This window comes from Pogoniulus pusillus, chromosome 7 (genome assembly GCF_015220805.1).
Source record: "Pogoniulus pusillus isolate bPogPus1 chromosome 7, bPogPus1.pri, whole genome shotgun sequence".
NCBI classification, from domain to species: Eukaryota; Metazoa; Chordata; class Aves; order Piciformes; family Lybiidae; genus Pogoniulus; species Pogoniulus pusillus.
In genome coordinates this window covers 4,336,797-4,355,231 of record NC_087270.1, presented here as the reverse complement: position 1 = coordinate 4,355,231, position 18,435 = coordinate 4,336,797, and the positions used below count along the sequence as shown (strand labels likewise).

The window sequence follows — 18,435 nt, the reverse complement described above, 5'->3', positions numbered from 1 at the left end:
TCTCCTGGGAAGTTCTTCCCTAAGCATGATCCCATCCATAAACACTGAGCAGTCAAACACCTGATTTGCAGGCTGACTTCCCTTGGTTCAATACCTGGGTCAAATTCCCTGCAACGTTATGAATTCTTTTTCACTGAGGATGGCTTAACAATAACCCTACCAAAAGTCACCATGGACTACAGGTTAGAAGAGCTGCTTGGAGAGGAGCTGGGATTGTTTAGCCTGGAGAAGAGGAGGCTCAGGGGAGACCTTATTGCTGTCTGCAACTACCTGAGGGGTGGTTGTGGCCAGGAGGAGGTTGCTCTCTTCTCTCAGGTGGCCAGCACCAGAACAAGAGGACACAGCCTCAGGCTGTGCCAGGGGAGATTTAGGCTGGAGGTGAGGAGAAAGTTCTTCACTGAGAGAGTCATTGGACACTGGAATGGGGAGGTGGTGGAGTCGCCGTCCCTGGGGCACTTCAAGGCAAGGTTGGACGTGGCACTTGGTGCCATGGTCTAGCCTTGAGCTCTGTGGTAAAGGGTTAGACTTGATGATCTGTGAGGTCTCTTCCAACCCTGATGATACTGTGATACTTAGCAATTAACACTGAAAGAAGCTTGTAAAGCTATCTACTGGCTAGCAGTGATAAACTTTACAGAGCACTTCCTATCTTTCCAGGAATCCTTCCAAGGATAAACCAATAAAACATTGTTATACATTTCAGAATGCCTGAACCACTGTTTTACTTTGACAAATGTAACTTGTACAAGTACTCCTTTAATGTGGGAGTAGATGGCACTAGAAGACATTAGGAAAAAACCCTCAACACTAAGACAGTGATTACCACACCTTTGAGTGGGCAGGAACCACTAATTTCATTTCCTATTAGAACTGCTTTAGTGTGAGGAGAGGCTTACTTCAGTAATATAAGCATTGCTGCAAAAATGTCTATTTCCCAATTATTGATTTAAGGTCTTTGAGATCAGACTCTTCAATGAAGTCTTCAACAATATGCAGAGCTTTGACTTTCACCAGCAGGAGAAGAATTTCTTTTGTTTCATCACTATTAAAGAAAGAAAAGAAATGAATCATTAGCAGCACTTCCATACGTGTCTTCAGTATACTTAACTTTAAAGAGAGTTGGGTATCACTTCCTTGGCCCCTTGTCATCAAGAGACCCTGTCTACACTGACCACTAAGTACCCATCAACTAGCACCTCAAAGTGGCATTAAACTAGACCTGAAGCAGCACTGCTTGCCATTGTACAGGGTTAACACTCCAAGGGGAGTAACCTTGAACCTGACCCTAAGTGGTCTTGACCCCTCCCCAGGAGTGGGTCTGAACACCACCAGGTGATTATGGTTAACCCACTCCCTCTTCCTGTCTGAAGGTCTATAAAAGCAGGGGGACTTCCTGTTTCACTCTCTCTCTGTGCTCCCTGCCTCCCTGCTTACCAGCATCACCATCCTGTTCCTCTTTGTTTTACCATGTGGCCATCACCCACGAGGCAGATAAACCAACTGCCATCAAAACTGGGTTGTACTTAGACATTTTGTATGTGTTTTCCCTTCCCTATACCTCTAACTTCCCTGCCTCAGATACTTTTTTAATTTCTTGTTAAACTTTTATTCTTTTTAACTTCCAAATCAGGGTGAGATTATTTATTTGGGTGTGCTTACCTTTTCCTCTCTCTACATCTAATTCCTTTCTTTCAGGAAAGAAGAGGGAAGAGCACTCTACAAAATTGTTACTGGTTCTATCAAATAGATTTGAGTCTCTGGGAATTTAAATTAGAACCAAGACAGCCATGCAGACTCCATCTTTTATTTCATGCATGCATGACAACATCCTCAAAAGCATCAAATATATGAGACTTAAGGCATTTCTGAAAGCTTTGTGTTAAACACTTCAATCTGAAGGAAAGTCTTATCTATATACCTGTGATTACTCTTGTGTAGTGTGCGGGCACGCTGCAGCAAGTGCTGACAGAAGTTGAGTAACTCAGGGAGAGTTGATCCACTTTTAAGATCTTGGAACCATCTTTCTGGGAAGCATGCAACCACCTGTTCACACAAAAATAGTTGTTCAAAGCTTAAAAAGAAAAGCCTTTCAATATTACCAACTCACACATCTCTCTATAGATTATTTGGCTCATAGTTTGTGAACAAGTTTCAGCAATGTCTAGCGCAAGCAGGTATCCCAGTATCACCAAGGTTGGAAGAGACCTCATAGATCATCAAGTCCAACCCTTTACCACACAGCTCAAGGCCAGACCATGGCACCAAGTGCCACGTCCAATCTTGCCTTGAACAGCTCCAGGGATGGCGACTCCACCACCTCCCCGGGCAGCCCATTCCAGTGTCCAATGACTCTCTCAGGGAAGAACTTTCTCCTCACCTCCAGCCTAAATTTCCCCTGGCACAGCCTAAGGCTGTGTCCTCTCGTTCTGGTGCTGGCCACCTGAGAGAAGAGAGCAACCTCCTCCTGGCCACAACCTCCCCTCAGGTAGTTGTGGACAGCAATAAGGTCACCCCTGAGCCTCCTCTTCTCCAAGCTAACCAATCCCAGCTCCCTCAGCCTCTCCTCCTAGGGCTGTGCTCAAGGCCTCTCCCCTCGTCGCCCTTCTCTGGACATGCTCAAGCATCTCAATGTCCCCCCTAAACTGGGGGGCCCAGAACTGAACACAGTACTCAAGGTGTGGTCTAACCAGTGCAGAGTACAGGGGCAGAATGACCTCCCTGCTTCTGCTGGCCACACTATTCCTGATGCAGGCCAGGATGCCACTGGCTCTCTTGGCCACCTGGGCACACTGCTGGCTCATGATCAGGCAGGTATCAATCAGCACCCCCAAATCCCTCTCTGTCTGGCTGCTCTCCAGCCACTCTGACCCCAGCCTGTATCTCTGCATGGGGTTGTTGTGGCCAAAGTGCAGCACCCTGCACTTGGAGCTATTGAACGCCATCTGAGGTAACTCAAAGGATTGCAGAAGTGACCCAGTCTTGGATTTCCTTGAGGCCTTATCTATGCAGAGGTAACCCACAGGGAGCTGTGTAGATAGCTCAGCTCCAAGTTGTCCATAAGCCATATGCTAATCAGTATGGTGCTGTATCATGCAGAGAACTACAACCTGAGCTGAGCATTAAAATCCCTGAACAAATAATATGCTCCAAGTCTCAATTCAAACCACTACACAGTTGACAGTAAGATAAAGGGGGGGATTTGGCTTCAGTGTGTCAGTTTCAGCCAACAACCTTAGGCACCCAGACAAGTGAACCCCACTCATGGATGGAATAAAGAAAGGGGAAACTCTGTTACATGGCCAAAGCAAAACATTTCCAGACAGAATAAGCCACTTAGGCATAGTCCTTGTCCGCAGTCACACAACTCAGGGGACAAAAGCCCTAAGGTTTAGGTTGGGAATTGTTGTAATGGAGAGATGACTTGACTGCATGGAGAGACCCCTTTCCCAGGATACTGTCAAAGGACTGTTTCCTGCGATGGAGCCTGAATATTTAGCATGATGTGAGTTTATAACACATGCAATATTTACTCTGATTTTTAGGTTGTTGCATGTTCTTGCTTTTGAGCTCTAACAGGGCATTCCTCCACTGTATCTGAGAAAACCTGTAACAGTGGCATTAGGTCTGTGAGGAAAGTTCAGGTTAATCCTTTACTTGGGGCCTTACAGTTAAACCTGGGTGAAGCTCAAATAAACTGGCCAAACCCTTCAGTATGGTCTCTTTTCATCACAATCATAGAATCAACCAGGTTGGAAGAGGCCTCCAAGGTCATCCAGTCCAACCTAGCACCCAGCCCTAGCCAGTCAACTAGACCATGGCACTAAGTGCCTCATCCAGGCTTTTCTTGAAGACCTCCAGGGACAGCAACTCCACCACCTCCCTGGGCAGCCCATTCCCTTTTCATTTTGGCAGGTTCAGTCATTATTAACAAGGTGTTGACTGGCTAGGGCTGGGTGCTAGGTCAGACTGGCTGATCTTGGAGGTCTCTTCCAACCTGGCTGATTCTATGATTGTGTGTTTTTAATTTGAAACCAGGGCTGATTAGAAAGAACTGCTCATAGGGATAAGAACCTATGCACCAATATTTTGCTTTGAAATGTTTTTATGCATGGAATTTAAAACAGAAACAAAAAATTCACAGTAAAAAAACAATTAAATGTTGAAATTTAATTGTTTAAAAAACATTCCATCCTCATTTTTAATCCCTCTTGATGGCAAAGAAAGAAAACAAAACACTTTTAACATAGACCCTCTTCCAGTGTACATACTTTTACCTTACTACACTTTTCTATATGATCCAGCCCTGGTGGTGTGTTTAAGAGGTTCAGAAGAAGGTAACGATTCAGCAGTTTGTTCAGTCCCAAACCACGGAGTGCATCTTCTTGTACAATGCCATCCCAAAGAAGAACATTGGAGAGCAGCTGCAGTAACAAAGAAACAGAATATGTATACCTGGTGGATGGAAGTGTGCTAAAACACAGGCTGACAAGTTTGATGTGTGAGGAAAAGATAATCCAACTGATGTACTCAAACCCTAGGATTCACACTTTGAACTTGCTGGCCACTAATAAGTTGTAAGTAGTTAATAACTTTATCAAGCAGGATAACTGATTGTGCACATGCATATGAACAGCACCCTAATGTATCTGTATATGACCTCCAAAGGCTGGGAAGAGCATTTTACCTTTCTAATAGGTTAACAACTTGCTAAAGCCCAAGTATAGAAGATGACTGTGCTTTACACTTTAACCTGAGTTCAATCAAATCTAGAAGTGCAGCAAAAACACCTGAAGGGAGGTTGTAGCCAGGTAGGGGTCAGGCTCTTCTCTGCATTGAAACAGGGGGATACAGCCTCAGGTTGTGCTGGGGAAGGTATGGGCTTGATATTAGAAGGAAGTTTTTCCCAGAGAGAGTGATTTGCCCTTGGAATGGGCTGCCCAAGGAGGTGGTGGAGTCACCATCCCTGGAGATGTTCAAAACAAGACTGGATGAGGCAATTAGTGCCATGGTCTAGTTGATTGCATAGGGCTAAGTGCTAGGTTGGACTGGATGATCTTGGAGGTCTCTTGCAATCCAGTTGATTCTATGAAAGAGCATCAAGAGGTGCTTCCTACAAGAGACAGAGACCAAAACCAAGTGACACACCCACTTCTAAGCAAACTGCTAGAAAATTCAACACAAGTGAAAAAGTGACCACACTTGCTCAGGTTAAGACTTCACATAGTCCCTCATAACATGATGTTGGGTAGCCATGGTTCACAGCAGCACAAAGATTATTTTCTTTCTGTAGTTGGTATCAATAGTGCTAGGTACTGAGAGTTTTCTTCTATTACTTCTATCATTGTTAATCCTTAAAATTGTTGTCAGTTTTGAGTCTGATAAGAAAAATTTTCCCCCCAAACCCAGAAAAGGCAAAATTTTCAGGTAACCTTTAACATCAGAGTATTTTACCCTGACAGACACAGTCTGCTCTTTGCAGTTGCCAGTCAAAATGTGCTCACAAAGCCCAATACCTTTACACACTTCAGGATTGTGTGATGTGAACAAGCAGCACATTTTGAGCTACAGTTATCTACACTAGGAAAGTTAGGCAATACTAGAGCATGGACACTGAACTTCCATCATCTGCACTTTCTTTCACAGTAGAAGAGCTCCTGGCTCAGTGTTTCCCCAAACCAATTAGTATTCTTCAATACCACTTCTGGGCACATATTAGTCACTGCAAAGGTGACAACCCATACTAAAAAAACAAGGTTTCACAGCACAAATGGGGGGGGTCTGCACAATGGCAGCAGTCACAATGGCAGAGAGCAGTCTCAAGAACAAATGAGTTGCACTACTCTAAGTATTATGTAGGTCCCACGAGTTTAACATAGATAACACTTGGTGCCGTGGTCTCTAGCCTTGAGCTTTGTGGTAAAGGGTTGGACTTGATGATCTATGAGGTCTCTTCCATCCTTGGTGATACTGTGATAAGGTGCAGCAGTATTCACAGTGAAGTGAATTCATGCCTCCACTCCAGGAAAAAAAAAAAAAAGTAAGTGATGACTATTCAATCAAGATTACTTTGAATTGCTGTCCATTATCACCCCCTTCAGATGACCACTGTGACAGCAAAGACAGGGCTAAAAAGAAAACTTCAGTCTCAAGAGTAAAGCACTCGGGTTTGGCTTCCAGGAAAACGCAACAGATAATCCTAGAAGGTGGGATCAGAATCCCAACTCTGCCTTGATTTTAGCTTGGTGTCCTAACCCCTAAGAATTAAGCTGCCTCTTGTTTTCTCTTCATCTGTCTGCCACGGATTCCTGGAGAGCAGCTTGCTTGGTGTCCTAACCCCTAAGAAATAAGCTGCCTCTTGTTTTGTCTTCATCTGTCTGCCACAGATTCTTGTCGAGCAGCTTACCCCAAAAGCAGAGGGGGCAAGCTCTTTGTGAAACAGATCTCAACACATCCAATTTCTTAGGCTTTTCAAAAGCTTTTCCCAGGCACTGCATCATGAAAACAGGAAGCCTATGCAGAGCTAGGCATCATGAATAGCAAGGGTTGGAATACTGTCTAGGATTTTAATGGTGCTTTACACATCTCTATCTGATGTTCATTAAGAGCCCAAATCTGCTCCTAGAGGAGCACATCTTCAGAAGGAAATGAATCACAAGCATTCAGGAATCAAGCAGGTTGGAAGAGACCTCCAAGATCATCCTGTCCAACCTAGCACCCAGCCCTAGCCAGGCAAATAGACCATGGCACTAAGTGCCTCAGCCAGGCTTTTCTTCAACACCTCCAGGGACGGTGACTCCACCACCTCCCTGGGCAGCCCATTCCAATGCCAATCACTCTCTCTGTCAAGAACTTCCTCCAAACATCCAGCCTAGACTTCTGCCAGCACAACTTGAGAATGTGACCCCTTGTTCTGTTGCTGGTTGTCTGGCAGAAGAGCCCACCCTCCACCTGGCTACAACCACCCTTCAGGTAGTTGTAGCCAATGAGGTCCCCCCTGAGCCTCCTCTTCTCCAGGCTAAACACCTCCAGCTCCCTCAGCCTCTCCTCATAGGCTTTGTGTTCCAGGCCTTTCACCAGGAATTCACAACTCAGTACCTCAGACTATTCTGACATGCTACAGGAACATGCAGGCATCATATTCCACATTAGAAGGTTAGCATAGCTAACTCTGTTTATAAGGCAAGCGTACTGATCTCCTAGCAATTCTTGCCTGGAGATCCATTTCTTGACTGCAAAATTTTCACTGAAGTCAATTTCTAAAGAAGGAAAAATAAAAGCAGCTGTGTTTTCTCTACCTTAACAGCTGACCAAAAACATCTTTCTTGGAATCTGGAACGTAGGGATGATTTGTCTTCCACAGTGCTGGCCAAGAAAAGGAGGAGGGGGATAAAAAGAGAATTTGTTTATTTGTGTTTGTTTTCAAAAGATAAACTCCAGAATGCTCTCATCAGTGACAACCACAATCAAGGTCAGTCTAAAGAAAGGCCTGTCAGTTTCAGCCCATTATAATGTAACTATTACTAGAATCATAGAATCAACCAAGTTGGAAGAGACCTCCAAGATCATCCAGTCCAACCTAGCACCCAGCCCTAGCCAGTCAATTAGACCATGGCACTAAGTGCCTCATACAGTCTTTGCTTCAACACCTCAAGGGACAGTGACTCCACCACCTCCCTGGGCAGCCCATTCCAATGCCAATCACTCTCTCTGACAACTCCCTCCTAACATCCAGCCTAGACTTCCCCTGGCACAATTTGAGATTGTGTCCCCTTGTTCTATTTCTGGTTGCCTGGGAGAAGAGACCAACCCCACCTGGCTACAGCCTCCCTTCAGGTAGTTGTAGACAGCAATGAGGTCACCCCTGAGCCTCCTCTTCTCCAGGCTAAACACCCCCAGCTCCCTCAGCCTCTCCTCATAGGCTTTGTGTTCCAGGCCCCTCCCCAGCCTTGTTGCCCTTCTCTGGACACCTTCCAGCACCTCAACATCTCTCTTGAATTGAGGGGCCCAGAACTGGACACAGCACTCAAGGTGTGGCCTGACCAGTGCTGAGTACAGGGGCAGAATAACCTCCCTTGTCCTACTGGCCACACTGTTTCTGATGCAGGCCAGGATGCCATTGGCTCTCTTGGCCACCTGGGCATGCTGCTGGCTCATCTTCAGCCTACTATCTATCAGTACCTCCAAGTCCCTTTCCTCCTGGCTGCTTTTTAGCCACTCTGTCCCCAGCCTGTAGTGCTGCTTGGGGCTATTGTGGCCGAAGTGCAGAACCCTGCACTTGGCCTTGTTAAATGTCATCTCATTGGCCTCTGCCCACCCATCCAGCCTATCCAGGTCCCTCTGCAGGGTTCTCCTACCTTCCAACAGCTCCACACCTGCTCCTAGCTTGGTGGCATCTGCAAACTTACTGATGTTGGACTCAATCCCCTCGTCCAGATCAAATCCCTAAGTACTAAGTACTTCTCAGTAACATTAACCAATTAGGAACAATTGTGTCTGTATTGCATGGATTCAAACAGCATTGCTTAGAACCAAACATCCTACATCAGCTTTACCAAGGCTTCTCTCCTAGCCATATCTTAACCTTACATATCCCAGGCTCCTATTTATTGTGTTTCAAATATGTTTCAAATCCCAGACTCCACATTTATTGTGTGTCCAGTAATAAACATCAACAATAAAGCCCCTGTTTGAGGAAGTACAGGCAGAATCAGATGACACACACAAATACACACCACTAAACCACTTAAACTCAATTCAGGCTTGCAGATACAAGGTACTATGCTAAAGCTAAATTGTGGACCTTGTACATTAAGGAGCTTTTTGTTACAGGATGAAAAAGCATTCAGTCAGTGGAGTTATCCTTATCAGAAAGGGTTCAGGAACAGGAATAGGGTTTCATATATCCTTTCCTATAGCTAAAGGAGTAAGCATGCCTTTTAAGTGTTGCCTCAAATATCATAGACATCTTTTACATCTCTGGGGAAGAAGGGCAGAAGAATTAACAAGATTGAGAGATCAAAGGAGTCTGAAGTCAGCCTACCTTTTAGGATACAAAGGAATAAAGACATCTTCCTCTACAGATTTCTTCATTCTTAGGACAACCATGTTTATCAAATCCTATTGAAAACAATTAACATGTCACCACAAGAAAGACTTCACCCTCCACCTGTAACAATTTTAATGGTTATTTTGCTTATATACAAGTGTATCAGGTTAGTTGGAGAATCAGCACAGCTGCCATTTGTGTATACTACACAGTGTGATTGTCCCCATGTACTCGGTGCTGGTGAGGCCACACCTGGAGCTGTCTTGGGGCCCTCACTACAAGACAGACACTGTGATGCTAGAACAAGTCCAGAGAAGAGCAGCCAAGCTGGTGAAATGTCTGGAGAACAGGTCTTCTGAGAAGTGGCTGAGGGAACTAGAACCTGGAGGAAAGACTCAGTGACCTCCTTACTCTCCACAACTCACTGAATGGAAGTTGTAGCAAATTGAGTGTTGGTTTCTTCTCTCTAGTAACACATAACAGGATGAGAGGAAGTGGCCTCTAGTTGCAACACGGGGAGGTTTAGATTTTAAAAGGCCTGGAACACAAACACTATGAGGAGAGGCTGAGGGAGCTGGGGGTGTTTAGCCTGGAGAAGAGGAGGCTCAGGGGGGAGCTCATTGCTGTCTAGAACTACCTGAAGGGAGGTTGTAGCCAGGTAGGGTTGGGCTCTTCTCCCAGACAACCAACAACAGAACAAGGGGATACAGTCTCAAGTTGTGCCAGGGGAGGTATAGGCTGGATGTTAGGAGGAAGTTGCTGCCAGAAAGAGTGATTGGCATTGGAATGGGCTGCCCAGGGAGGTCACCATCCCTGGAGATGTTCAAGCAAAGCCTGAATGAGGCACTTATTGCCATGATCTAGATGACTGGATGGGGCTGGGTGCCAGGTTGGACTGGATGATCTTGCAGGTCTCTTCCAACCTGCTTGGTTCTACGATTCTTCACTGAAACAGTTATCAAGAACTGGAATAGGCTCTCCAGGAGGTGGTTGAATCCTCGTCCCTGGAGGTGTTCAAAGAGATCCAGAGATGTTTAAAAGATGCTAAGGGACATGGTTTGGCAGCAGACTTAGATCTGATCTTTATAATTCTCTGTATAATTCTCTGTTTGTTTGACCTCTGATCATCTTCAGATGAGATGAAAGCTTAACTCTTAAATTGTCCTAATATGAAGTGATGTGATGGTTTGTGTATTACCCATCCCCTCACATCTTTGGAAATCACCCAGACTAGACTCAGCCAGCTCTGGAAATTGAATGAAGCTTACATTTACAGCTTAGCAGAATATACAAGCAGATATTTACAGTCTATACAGTTATAGACAGAAATATACAAGGGAAAAGCTAATACAGAAACACAACAGCCCTCCCAGAAACCTGAGTCCCCAGGAGGGGCTCCCAACCACCCTTCCATCTTCTCCCACCCCTCTACCTTACCCCAGACCTTGCCTTGTGCCCCAAGGAAGAATGGAAGGTTGGTCAGGGGTTAGGAAGCAGGTGGATTAATCAGAGAGACAGAGGGTGAGGTTAATGAATGCAGCTCAAAAGCCCAGGCTGTGCCTGAACGCCGAATGCCTTATCTATGTTTATATTCTTGTTCTTATACATCTAAGCAATCCTATGTGTGTGGACATCACCACTGTTTCCCTTTCATAGCCTGTGATCTAATCCTTCTGACCTAAACATTCTAGCTAGCTTCAAACTAGCATGAGCGATCATACAAGTAGGCAGAAGTGAAGAACCTCAAGCCAATGCTCTACACACACCCACAGAAAGCATGCACAGTTCTCAAAGTTATCCTTTCCTCATACCACAGGACCTTGTACCTTTTTTGCTTGACCAAGCTCACTTTTGGAAACTGCTTGTTTTTCAAAGAGATTACTGCAAAGCTGTACAAGATTCTTTGTCTGAGAAGTAGATAAAGGATCCCACATGTTTTCCACAAAGGCTGGAGAAAAAAAACAGGGAAACCAGGATCTCATTCACAGTATGCAAATAATTATCCACTCTAGTTACAAGGCATGACAAAGTAACAGAAGTAAACCTAGAGAAAGCCAAACTTCTTGCTATAATCTTCAGAAGAGGCTACCTTAGTCTCTCTCTCTGGAATTACATCATCAGTACTTCTTGGACCATCATTATGCAAGCACCATTATTTGATAGTTATGGTTTTTATTTAAGGTTTGCTTGCCTAGCTGCAGTGAACTTTTCCAAGACAATCTTACTATACCTGTAATTTTTGGAAGAATAGTTTTTTCAATCACTCTAGGCAAAACTTCTTGATCATCATTCCCTTTAGACACGTTCTTGGCAGCATCCCCTTCAGGCACAGTCTTGGCACCACTGAATTCTTCTATAGCTCTAAACCAAGACATCCCTTCCAAATCTGTAAGATTCTGCTGAAAAGATCATCCCTGTTAGTTGCCCAGCTGGTGGGGACTGGGAGGCAAATCTTCATCCAGTAATACCAGAGATTCCCACTTAATTTCAGATCCACCCTCACCATTGAAAGGGCCCAAAGCAGCAAATTGGGGAAACTAGATTTAAAGATAGAATTTAAAGGGTGAGATTGTTAAGCAATCTTCAAAGAACCCAGGAGAATAATTCTTTTTATACAGAGTGTTGCCAAAAGGGATGGAGTTATTGGAAATGGAGAGAGTTAAGGAGATTCCAACCACAGGCTTCAATTCCTGAGACCAACTCTGTTAATTTCTAAATGCACTGTGTACAGAAAAACATCTCACTTTTCATATAACACAGAACAGACAATTACATACAAATTTGGAATGAAGTCAGTTAAAGCACCTACCTGAAGAGGATTCCAATTTATTAACTGAAATCTAATCAATGGATTTAATAGCTTAGGCAGGCAGAAACTGATATAAGCATCACAGTAAGAGTCAGGAAACTTCTCTTTCCATTCCTGGAATTTCAACAGGATTTTTCTGATGTCACAAAAATCTGCATGTACATCTTCAAAGATTTTTCTACTATCCTCTAAAAGGTTATCTATGAATAATATTTGTTGGGAATAAAAAAAAAAAATAAAAATCACAGAACTTATTGAGGCATAAGCTGAAGAGTTGATTCATCTACAGGACATAAGAAATATCTGTATGATAACTGCATTTGTCATTCATCTTTGACACACCTGACATCAAAATGAGTTTGTAAAACTGGCTCCCTGGAAAACCCAGTTTCAGAGAAAGAAATACTATCAGAAAGCAAATTTCTTCATGAACACAGATTCTAATAAGCACTGTATTTCAGACTTAATATTACAGTATTTCACTTGCAGACATGAAAATCTTTCTGCTATCTGGAGGAAAATGTATTAAGCCTTTCCCTGCTCGTCTTCATTCATTCAGGACAATTAAAAGAACAAGCTCTAATTCACCCTAACTTAGAATCACAGAATCATAGAATCAAGCAGGTTGGAAGAGACCTCCAAGATCATCCAGTCCAACCTAGCACCCAGCCCTAGCCAATCAACCAGACCATGGCACTAAGTGCCTCAGCCAGGCTTTTCTTCAACACCTCCAGGGACGGTGCCTCCACCACCTCCCTGGGCAGCCCATTCCAATGCCAATCACTCTCTCTGACAACAACTTCCTCCTAACATCCAGCCTAGACTTCCCTCGGCACAACTTGAGACTGTGTCCCCTTGTTCTGTTGCTGGTTGCCTGGGAAAAGAGACCAACCCCACCTGGCTACAACTTCCCTTCACGTAGTTGTAGACAGCAATGAGGTCCCCCCTGAGCCTCCGCTTCTCCAGGCTAAACACCCCCAGCTCCCTCAGCCTCTCCTCATAGGCTTTGTGTTCCAGGCCCCTCCCCAGCCTTGTTGCCCTTCTCTGGACACCTTCCAGCACCTCAACATCTCTCTTGAATTGAGGGGCCCAGAACTGGACACACTACTCAAGGTGTGGCCTGACCAGTGCTGAGTACTGGGGCAGAATAACCTCCCTTGTCCTACTGGCCATACTGCTCCTGAGCCAGCCCAGGATGCCACTGGCTCTCTTGGCCACCTGGGCCTTTTCCTTCAGAAAATGAACTCGTTATACAAAACACATTGTAGCACTGCCTTGCTACACATATCTATTGACAATGGGAAGGGGAAAGGAAATTATATTCAGCACCTGACAAGTTAGTATGAAGTTAGAAGGTATTTTCTTATTTAGCATTGACTGCTATCAGGTAAGCTTTGGCACAATCTAAAAGATCTTACTTCTAGTTGAAGCATTTTTCATGTGTAAATGCCACCACTCAAAGTGATCTACAACCATATACCTATTCTTGAGTCATTAGGCAGAACTGTCTGAATGCATTGCTTCTCTATAGGGTGTAACTAAAAGTATATAACTCAAATCAAGCATTTATAGAATCATAGAATCAAGCAGGTTGGAAGAGACCTCCAAGATCATCCAGTCCAACCTAACACCCAGCCCTAGCCAGTCAACTAGACCATGGCACTATTTCTTCATCTTCCCTAAAAAGAAGTTTTAAAAACCATTGAAAAACAAGAGATTTTGTTCTAGGACATCACAGTTAAGTCTGTCACCAACCTTTGCTCTTCTGGAACTCATTCACCTCTGTTGGACTCAGTTCATCATCACTCGACATGCCTTCATGGTGATTAGCTTCTCCTAAATGCTCTCTCATTTGCCACCTGCCAGTCCTGTATTTTGGAATGAACTCAGGTGAGTTGTGCTCCTCAGGTATGCAGAGGGAAGTTGAACAGAAAACACAACTTCAAAAAACTTAATCAAAGTTTCAAGAGCAAAAGCCTAAGCAAATGCCATCTGGGACCAATAATAAATACATAACTGTAGGTATACTGAAACTGGAGGAGGGGATTTGGGAACTGACATAAAAGTGTTGGAGTAGTGTGTCTGAATCAATGAACCATGCAATAACCCTCAGTTCACCTCATTCCTGTTGCTGAGGCTAATGATTCATCCTACCTGGAACACTAATCCAGCACAGCATTGGACACTGCTGCTGCCAGTTTTAGTATACAGTAAACTACTGAGCTCTCAGTCTCCTGCTGCCAGTTTTAGCATGTAGTAAACTACTGAGCTCTCAGTCTCCCACTGCCAGTTTTAGCATAGAGTAAACTACTGAGCTCTCAGTCTCCCACTGCCAGTTTTAGCACATAGTAAACTACTGATCTCTCAGTCTCCCACTGCCAGTTTTAGCATAGAGTAAACTACTGAGCTCTCAGTCTCCCACTGCCAGTTTTAGCATAGAGTAAACTACTGAGCTCTCAGTCTCCCACTGCCAGTTTTAGCATAGAGTAAACTACTGAGCTCTCAGTCTCCCACTGCCAGTTTTAGCATAGAGTAAACTACTGAGCTCTCAGTCTCCCACTGCCAGTTTTAGCATATAGTCAACTACTGAGCTCTCAGCCTCCCACTGCCAGTTTTAGCATATAGTCAACTACTGAGCTCTCAGCCTCTAATATCTCAGTCTTGCATTACTTGTGCAATAAGCCACATCATAGTTGTAATAGCACTCAAGTCCCAGCTGGGCTCCAAAAAAATATTGCTATGACACCAAGGCTGCAAAATCAATAGCTTGCAACCCTGTCACAGGAAAATGATATGAAAGTGTTATTGCATAAGCAATTCTATACAATTATTTACATTAACCAGCACATAACTGTTTCAAGTGGAAGTTCTTATTACACCATTTTTCATCCATTAAAATTCCAATGTTCTTGCTGCTTCAAAGTGCAATTATGAATTGAGATACCAACGCACCTGAAACACTTTCAAAGCTCTCAACTTCAGAAAAATACAGAATTACAGATTGGTTTGGGGTGGAAAGGACCTTAAAGATCCTCTAGTTACACCCCAGCTCCCACAGGCAGGAACATCTCTTGATGGGTTGTAAAGGACCTTAAAGATCATCTAGCTACATCCCAGCTCCCACAGGCAGGAACATTTCTTAATGGGTTGGAAAGGACCTTAAAGATCACCTAGTTACATCCCTGCTCTCACAGGCAGGAACACCTCTTAATGGGTTGGAAAGGACCTTAAAGATCGTCTAGTTACACCCCTGCTCCCACAGGCAGGAACATCTCTTGATGGGTTGGAAAGGACCTTAAAGATCGTCTAGCTACACCCCAGCTCCCACAGGCAGGAACACCTCTTAAAAGACCAGGTTTCTCAAGGCCCCATCCAACTTGGCTCTGAACACTTGTAGGGTCGGAGCCTTCAATCAGTAGCAGCTTCTGAGCACAGTAACATCCAAAATGCATATCAGGCCTACACTGATAACAGGGGAATGGCTAGATGTTTCTTTGTTTCACTCACCAGCACCACCACCCTCAGCAGCAACTATACTGGTTCTTTTTTCCTAATCTATGCAAAAATACTAAAGTGTGTTTCTGTATAACATCATAATTTTCATCATCACAACAGGACAGAAAAAGCTTCTGTCACATGGTTTTGTAAACAGCCTCTCTTAAGACTTGTTAATCTAAAATGCCAAGGTCTGTTAGCACTCACATACAAACTGACACAAAGAGAATGTCATTAACAAGCATGGTTTCCAAGTACTTTGAATTTTGGAAAGCAAATACCTGTTTTTTGTATCATCTCATTTAGTCATTGTACAGGTTTACATTTGTTGCTGTATAAAGGACAAAAAAAAACCCAGTGTGCAGCACATTTATCATACTTAAGTGCAGATACAGCATCTACCTTCGATGTTCACACATTTCCAGAAGCTTTGTCTTCTCAGCACCTTCTAATCCACCATTAGTTGGTTTGTCACTTCCACCTAACAGAGGAAACAGCCAAAAATAAAATGGTATGATTTTCAAGTTACAGTTTTCTCAGTAAGGAAACACTGATTCTCTCTTATTCTTCAGTTGGAAGATAGCCAAAGAAAAACCAAACCTCCTAATCAAAACTCTAACAGCCTCCAGAATAACACACAGTAAATATCACTTTTGACAACTGCATATAGTCTGATGTGGCTGTTCCCTTAGAGCACTTGATGAAAAGGTGAGTTTGCTGACACAAGACTGCTTCCTAATCCTGGAAAAGGAATTTGGCACCTTCTTCAGTAGTTTTTTAGCAGTGTGAAAGGCAAGGGTGGAGATCTACCTCTGTCTCTAGGTCAAAAATAAAACCACATATAAATGAGACTTAATTATGAAGTTTAGTTCCCATGTTGCAACAAAGTTAAATCCCTGATTTATACTATTCAAAATCACATTAAGGTTTCATGAGTAGTTGGCTGCCCCCTCTCTCCTGTTATATGAGTGAGCACTGATGATGTGACCCTATTCAAATTCTTGAGTCCAAGCATTTTCTAGTTGGGCCATCCACTGGAATTGCTGTTATCTGCCTACTGTATGCAGAACCAGCCCACAAAAAGCCTGCAGCTACTGAAGAATTATCATCCAAGAAAGAGCAGGTTTTCTACTGTATTCAATACAACTAAACCCAAACAATTAAGAGCACTGTTAAACATGCTAAACATGCTCACTGTAGTGAGCTATGAGTAAAACCATTTTGATGGCAGCTATTATTATAGCACTACCCTTTTCTCCTTGACACCTTCTGTCAGCCTGCTGCACCATTCCATATACTGTTACAGGCTCTTAGCTTTCTCTCCTCAGCAGCTTATCCTCTGTACTGAGAAGACTGAACCCATACGATTAGTAGTTACCAGAAACTGGTGCATCTGGCCTCTGTCTGTTCCCAGCAGCTCCAAGCATACTGCCCTTAGCTTTGCCTGACCAATTTTGAAGACTACAGATGTTGGATTTGGCTTTTTTAACTAGAAGCAGCTAAGAGATTCACACTGTGTGCTAGTTTGAAGCTAGCTAGAATGTTTTGGTGAGAAGAACTAGATTACAGGCTGTGGAAGGAAAACAAGGGTGATGACTACTTCCCTCATAGGCTTGCTGAGATGTCTAAGAATCAAAACATAGATATGGCACTTCTACTGGGGAGATCTGAGCAGCACCTCTCTCTCTAGCCTCACCCTCCGTTTCTCTGACTCATCCACTTTGCTTCCGAACCCCCTGGCCAAACCTCCATTCTTCTCTGGGACTGGGGTAAGGTTAAGAGGGGTAGGGGGAAGGTGAAGGGGTGGTTGAGAGCCCCTCCTGGGGACTCAGGTTTCTGGGAGGGCTGTTGTGTTTCTGTATTACCTTTTACCTTGTATATAACTGTAGATACTGTAAATATCTGCTTGTATATTCTGCTAAGCTGTAAATATAAGCTTCATTCAAATTTCCAGAGCTGGCTGAGTCTAGTCTGGGTGATTTCCAAAGTGGGGGGGGGGGGGCAGGGAACACCCAAACCATCACACACTGCATAAAAACAATATTTTCTTTCCACACTAATAAATGTGGAGAGTGCAGCAATTTTTCCCATAGCAACTGAAAAACAATTTTACACAAAACCCTTACAGGAAGTGGCTTCTTTCTTCATGTTAAGTGTCAGCTCCTACTGGGAAGTCTCCATTGTGAGCACAGACACAGCATTAAGGACACACTTATGTCAATGTGCTATTGCCAAGGGAACACCCTGCATTCTCATCTATTCACAGAACTGCACAACAATCTTTCTACAATATGAGACCTACAAGAAAACTTTTCTTTTTGATATTAAGGAGAAATTGCTGAGTTGAACAGCTAAAAATTGGCAAGTACTTGCTCAGGCTTTGCTCACTATTAAATAAGGGGAAAAAAATCAGTATCATGGGCATTAGTGAGGTACAGTAGAACACTCCTATTGACAATGGGGAAGGGAAAGGAAAACAAAGACAAAAATGAGCAACTTCATCCAAAAAGTAATTGTGCATTTCTGCTCAAAAAGGGAATGGCTAAATAAGAAAATACCTTCTAGCTTCATACTAACTTGTCAGATGCTGAATATAAGTAGACTCATTGTTTAGCTCATCTTGTCTTCGTTTCAGTACTGTTATGGCTCGTTGCTGAAGAAGTGCATGTACGGCCAATTCCAGTTCATTAATGTATTTCAGCTGAAATATAACAGGTAACAGTTACTGGGTTTTCAATTACTTACATCTTAAAAAAAACACATCAACAAAAGCAAGTTTCCATCAGGATTTAGTATAGCCATGAAATTAGAACCAAAGTATCATGGATTGAAAAGTTCAGTTTCTGCTCATTGCAGCTTTTCAGGCTTCTTTGCAGAAGCCAACTATAAGCCAGTTGCTCATGCTTAGTTAATGCTTCATAAGGAAGGGTTACAGAAGACATTATTGGCACACTTCATTTGCTATCAATTTGCTTTTGAGCCAACAGATGTTAATGAATTCATTAACTAACATTTGTTTCCTCTTTGAAGTTAGATAAATTCACAACTGCAACAGACTTAAGTGCTGTAATTTAGATCTGATAGC

At 43.5% G+C, this 18,435-nt stretch overlaps 1 protein-coding gene across 9 annotated transcripts in view; it reads right to left on the bottom strand.

Moving 5' to 3' along the window:
* The window catches only part of GCFC2 (GC-rich sequence DNA-binding factor 2), a 988,578-nt gene that overhangs the window by 960,626 nt on the left and 9,517 nt on the right, over window positions 1-18,435 (bottom strand). The window contains exons 8-18 of one of the 9 annotated variants that reach the window (XR_010302748.1): window positions 17,928-18,051; window positions 15,753-15,831; window positions 13,611-13,723; window positions 11,856-12,055; window positions 11,277-11,445; window positions 10,873-10,994; window positions 9,041-9,117; window positions 7,296-7,362; window positions 4,269-4,421; window positions 1,919-2,043; window positions 573-1,042 (exon numbers count right to left, since the gene is read on the bottom strand). Coding sequence is in view for 8 of the 9 variants with exons in the window: in XM_064145740.1 (XP_064001810.1) it covers window positions 928-1,042; window positions 1,919-2,043; window positions 4,269-4,421; window positions 7,296-7,362; window positions 9,041-9,117; window positions 10,873-10,994; window positions 11,277-11,445; window positions 11,856-12,055; window positions 13,611-13,723; window positions 15,753-15,831; window positions 17,928-18,051 (1,344 nt within the window). In the remaining variant the exon portion in view is untranslated. Of the gene's footprint in view, window positions 1-563; window positions 1,043-1,918; window positions 2,044-4,268; window positions 4,422-7,295; window positions 7,363-9,040; window positions 9,118-10,812; window positions 10,995-11,276; window positions 11,446-11,855; window positions 12,056-13,610; window positions 13,724-15,752; window positions 15,832-17,927; window positions 18,052-18,435 lie in introns of those variants that run through there. The other 8 variants (XM_064145740.1, XM_064145741.1, XM_064145742.1 and 5 more) reach the window with 8 other exon arrangements.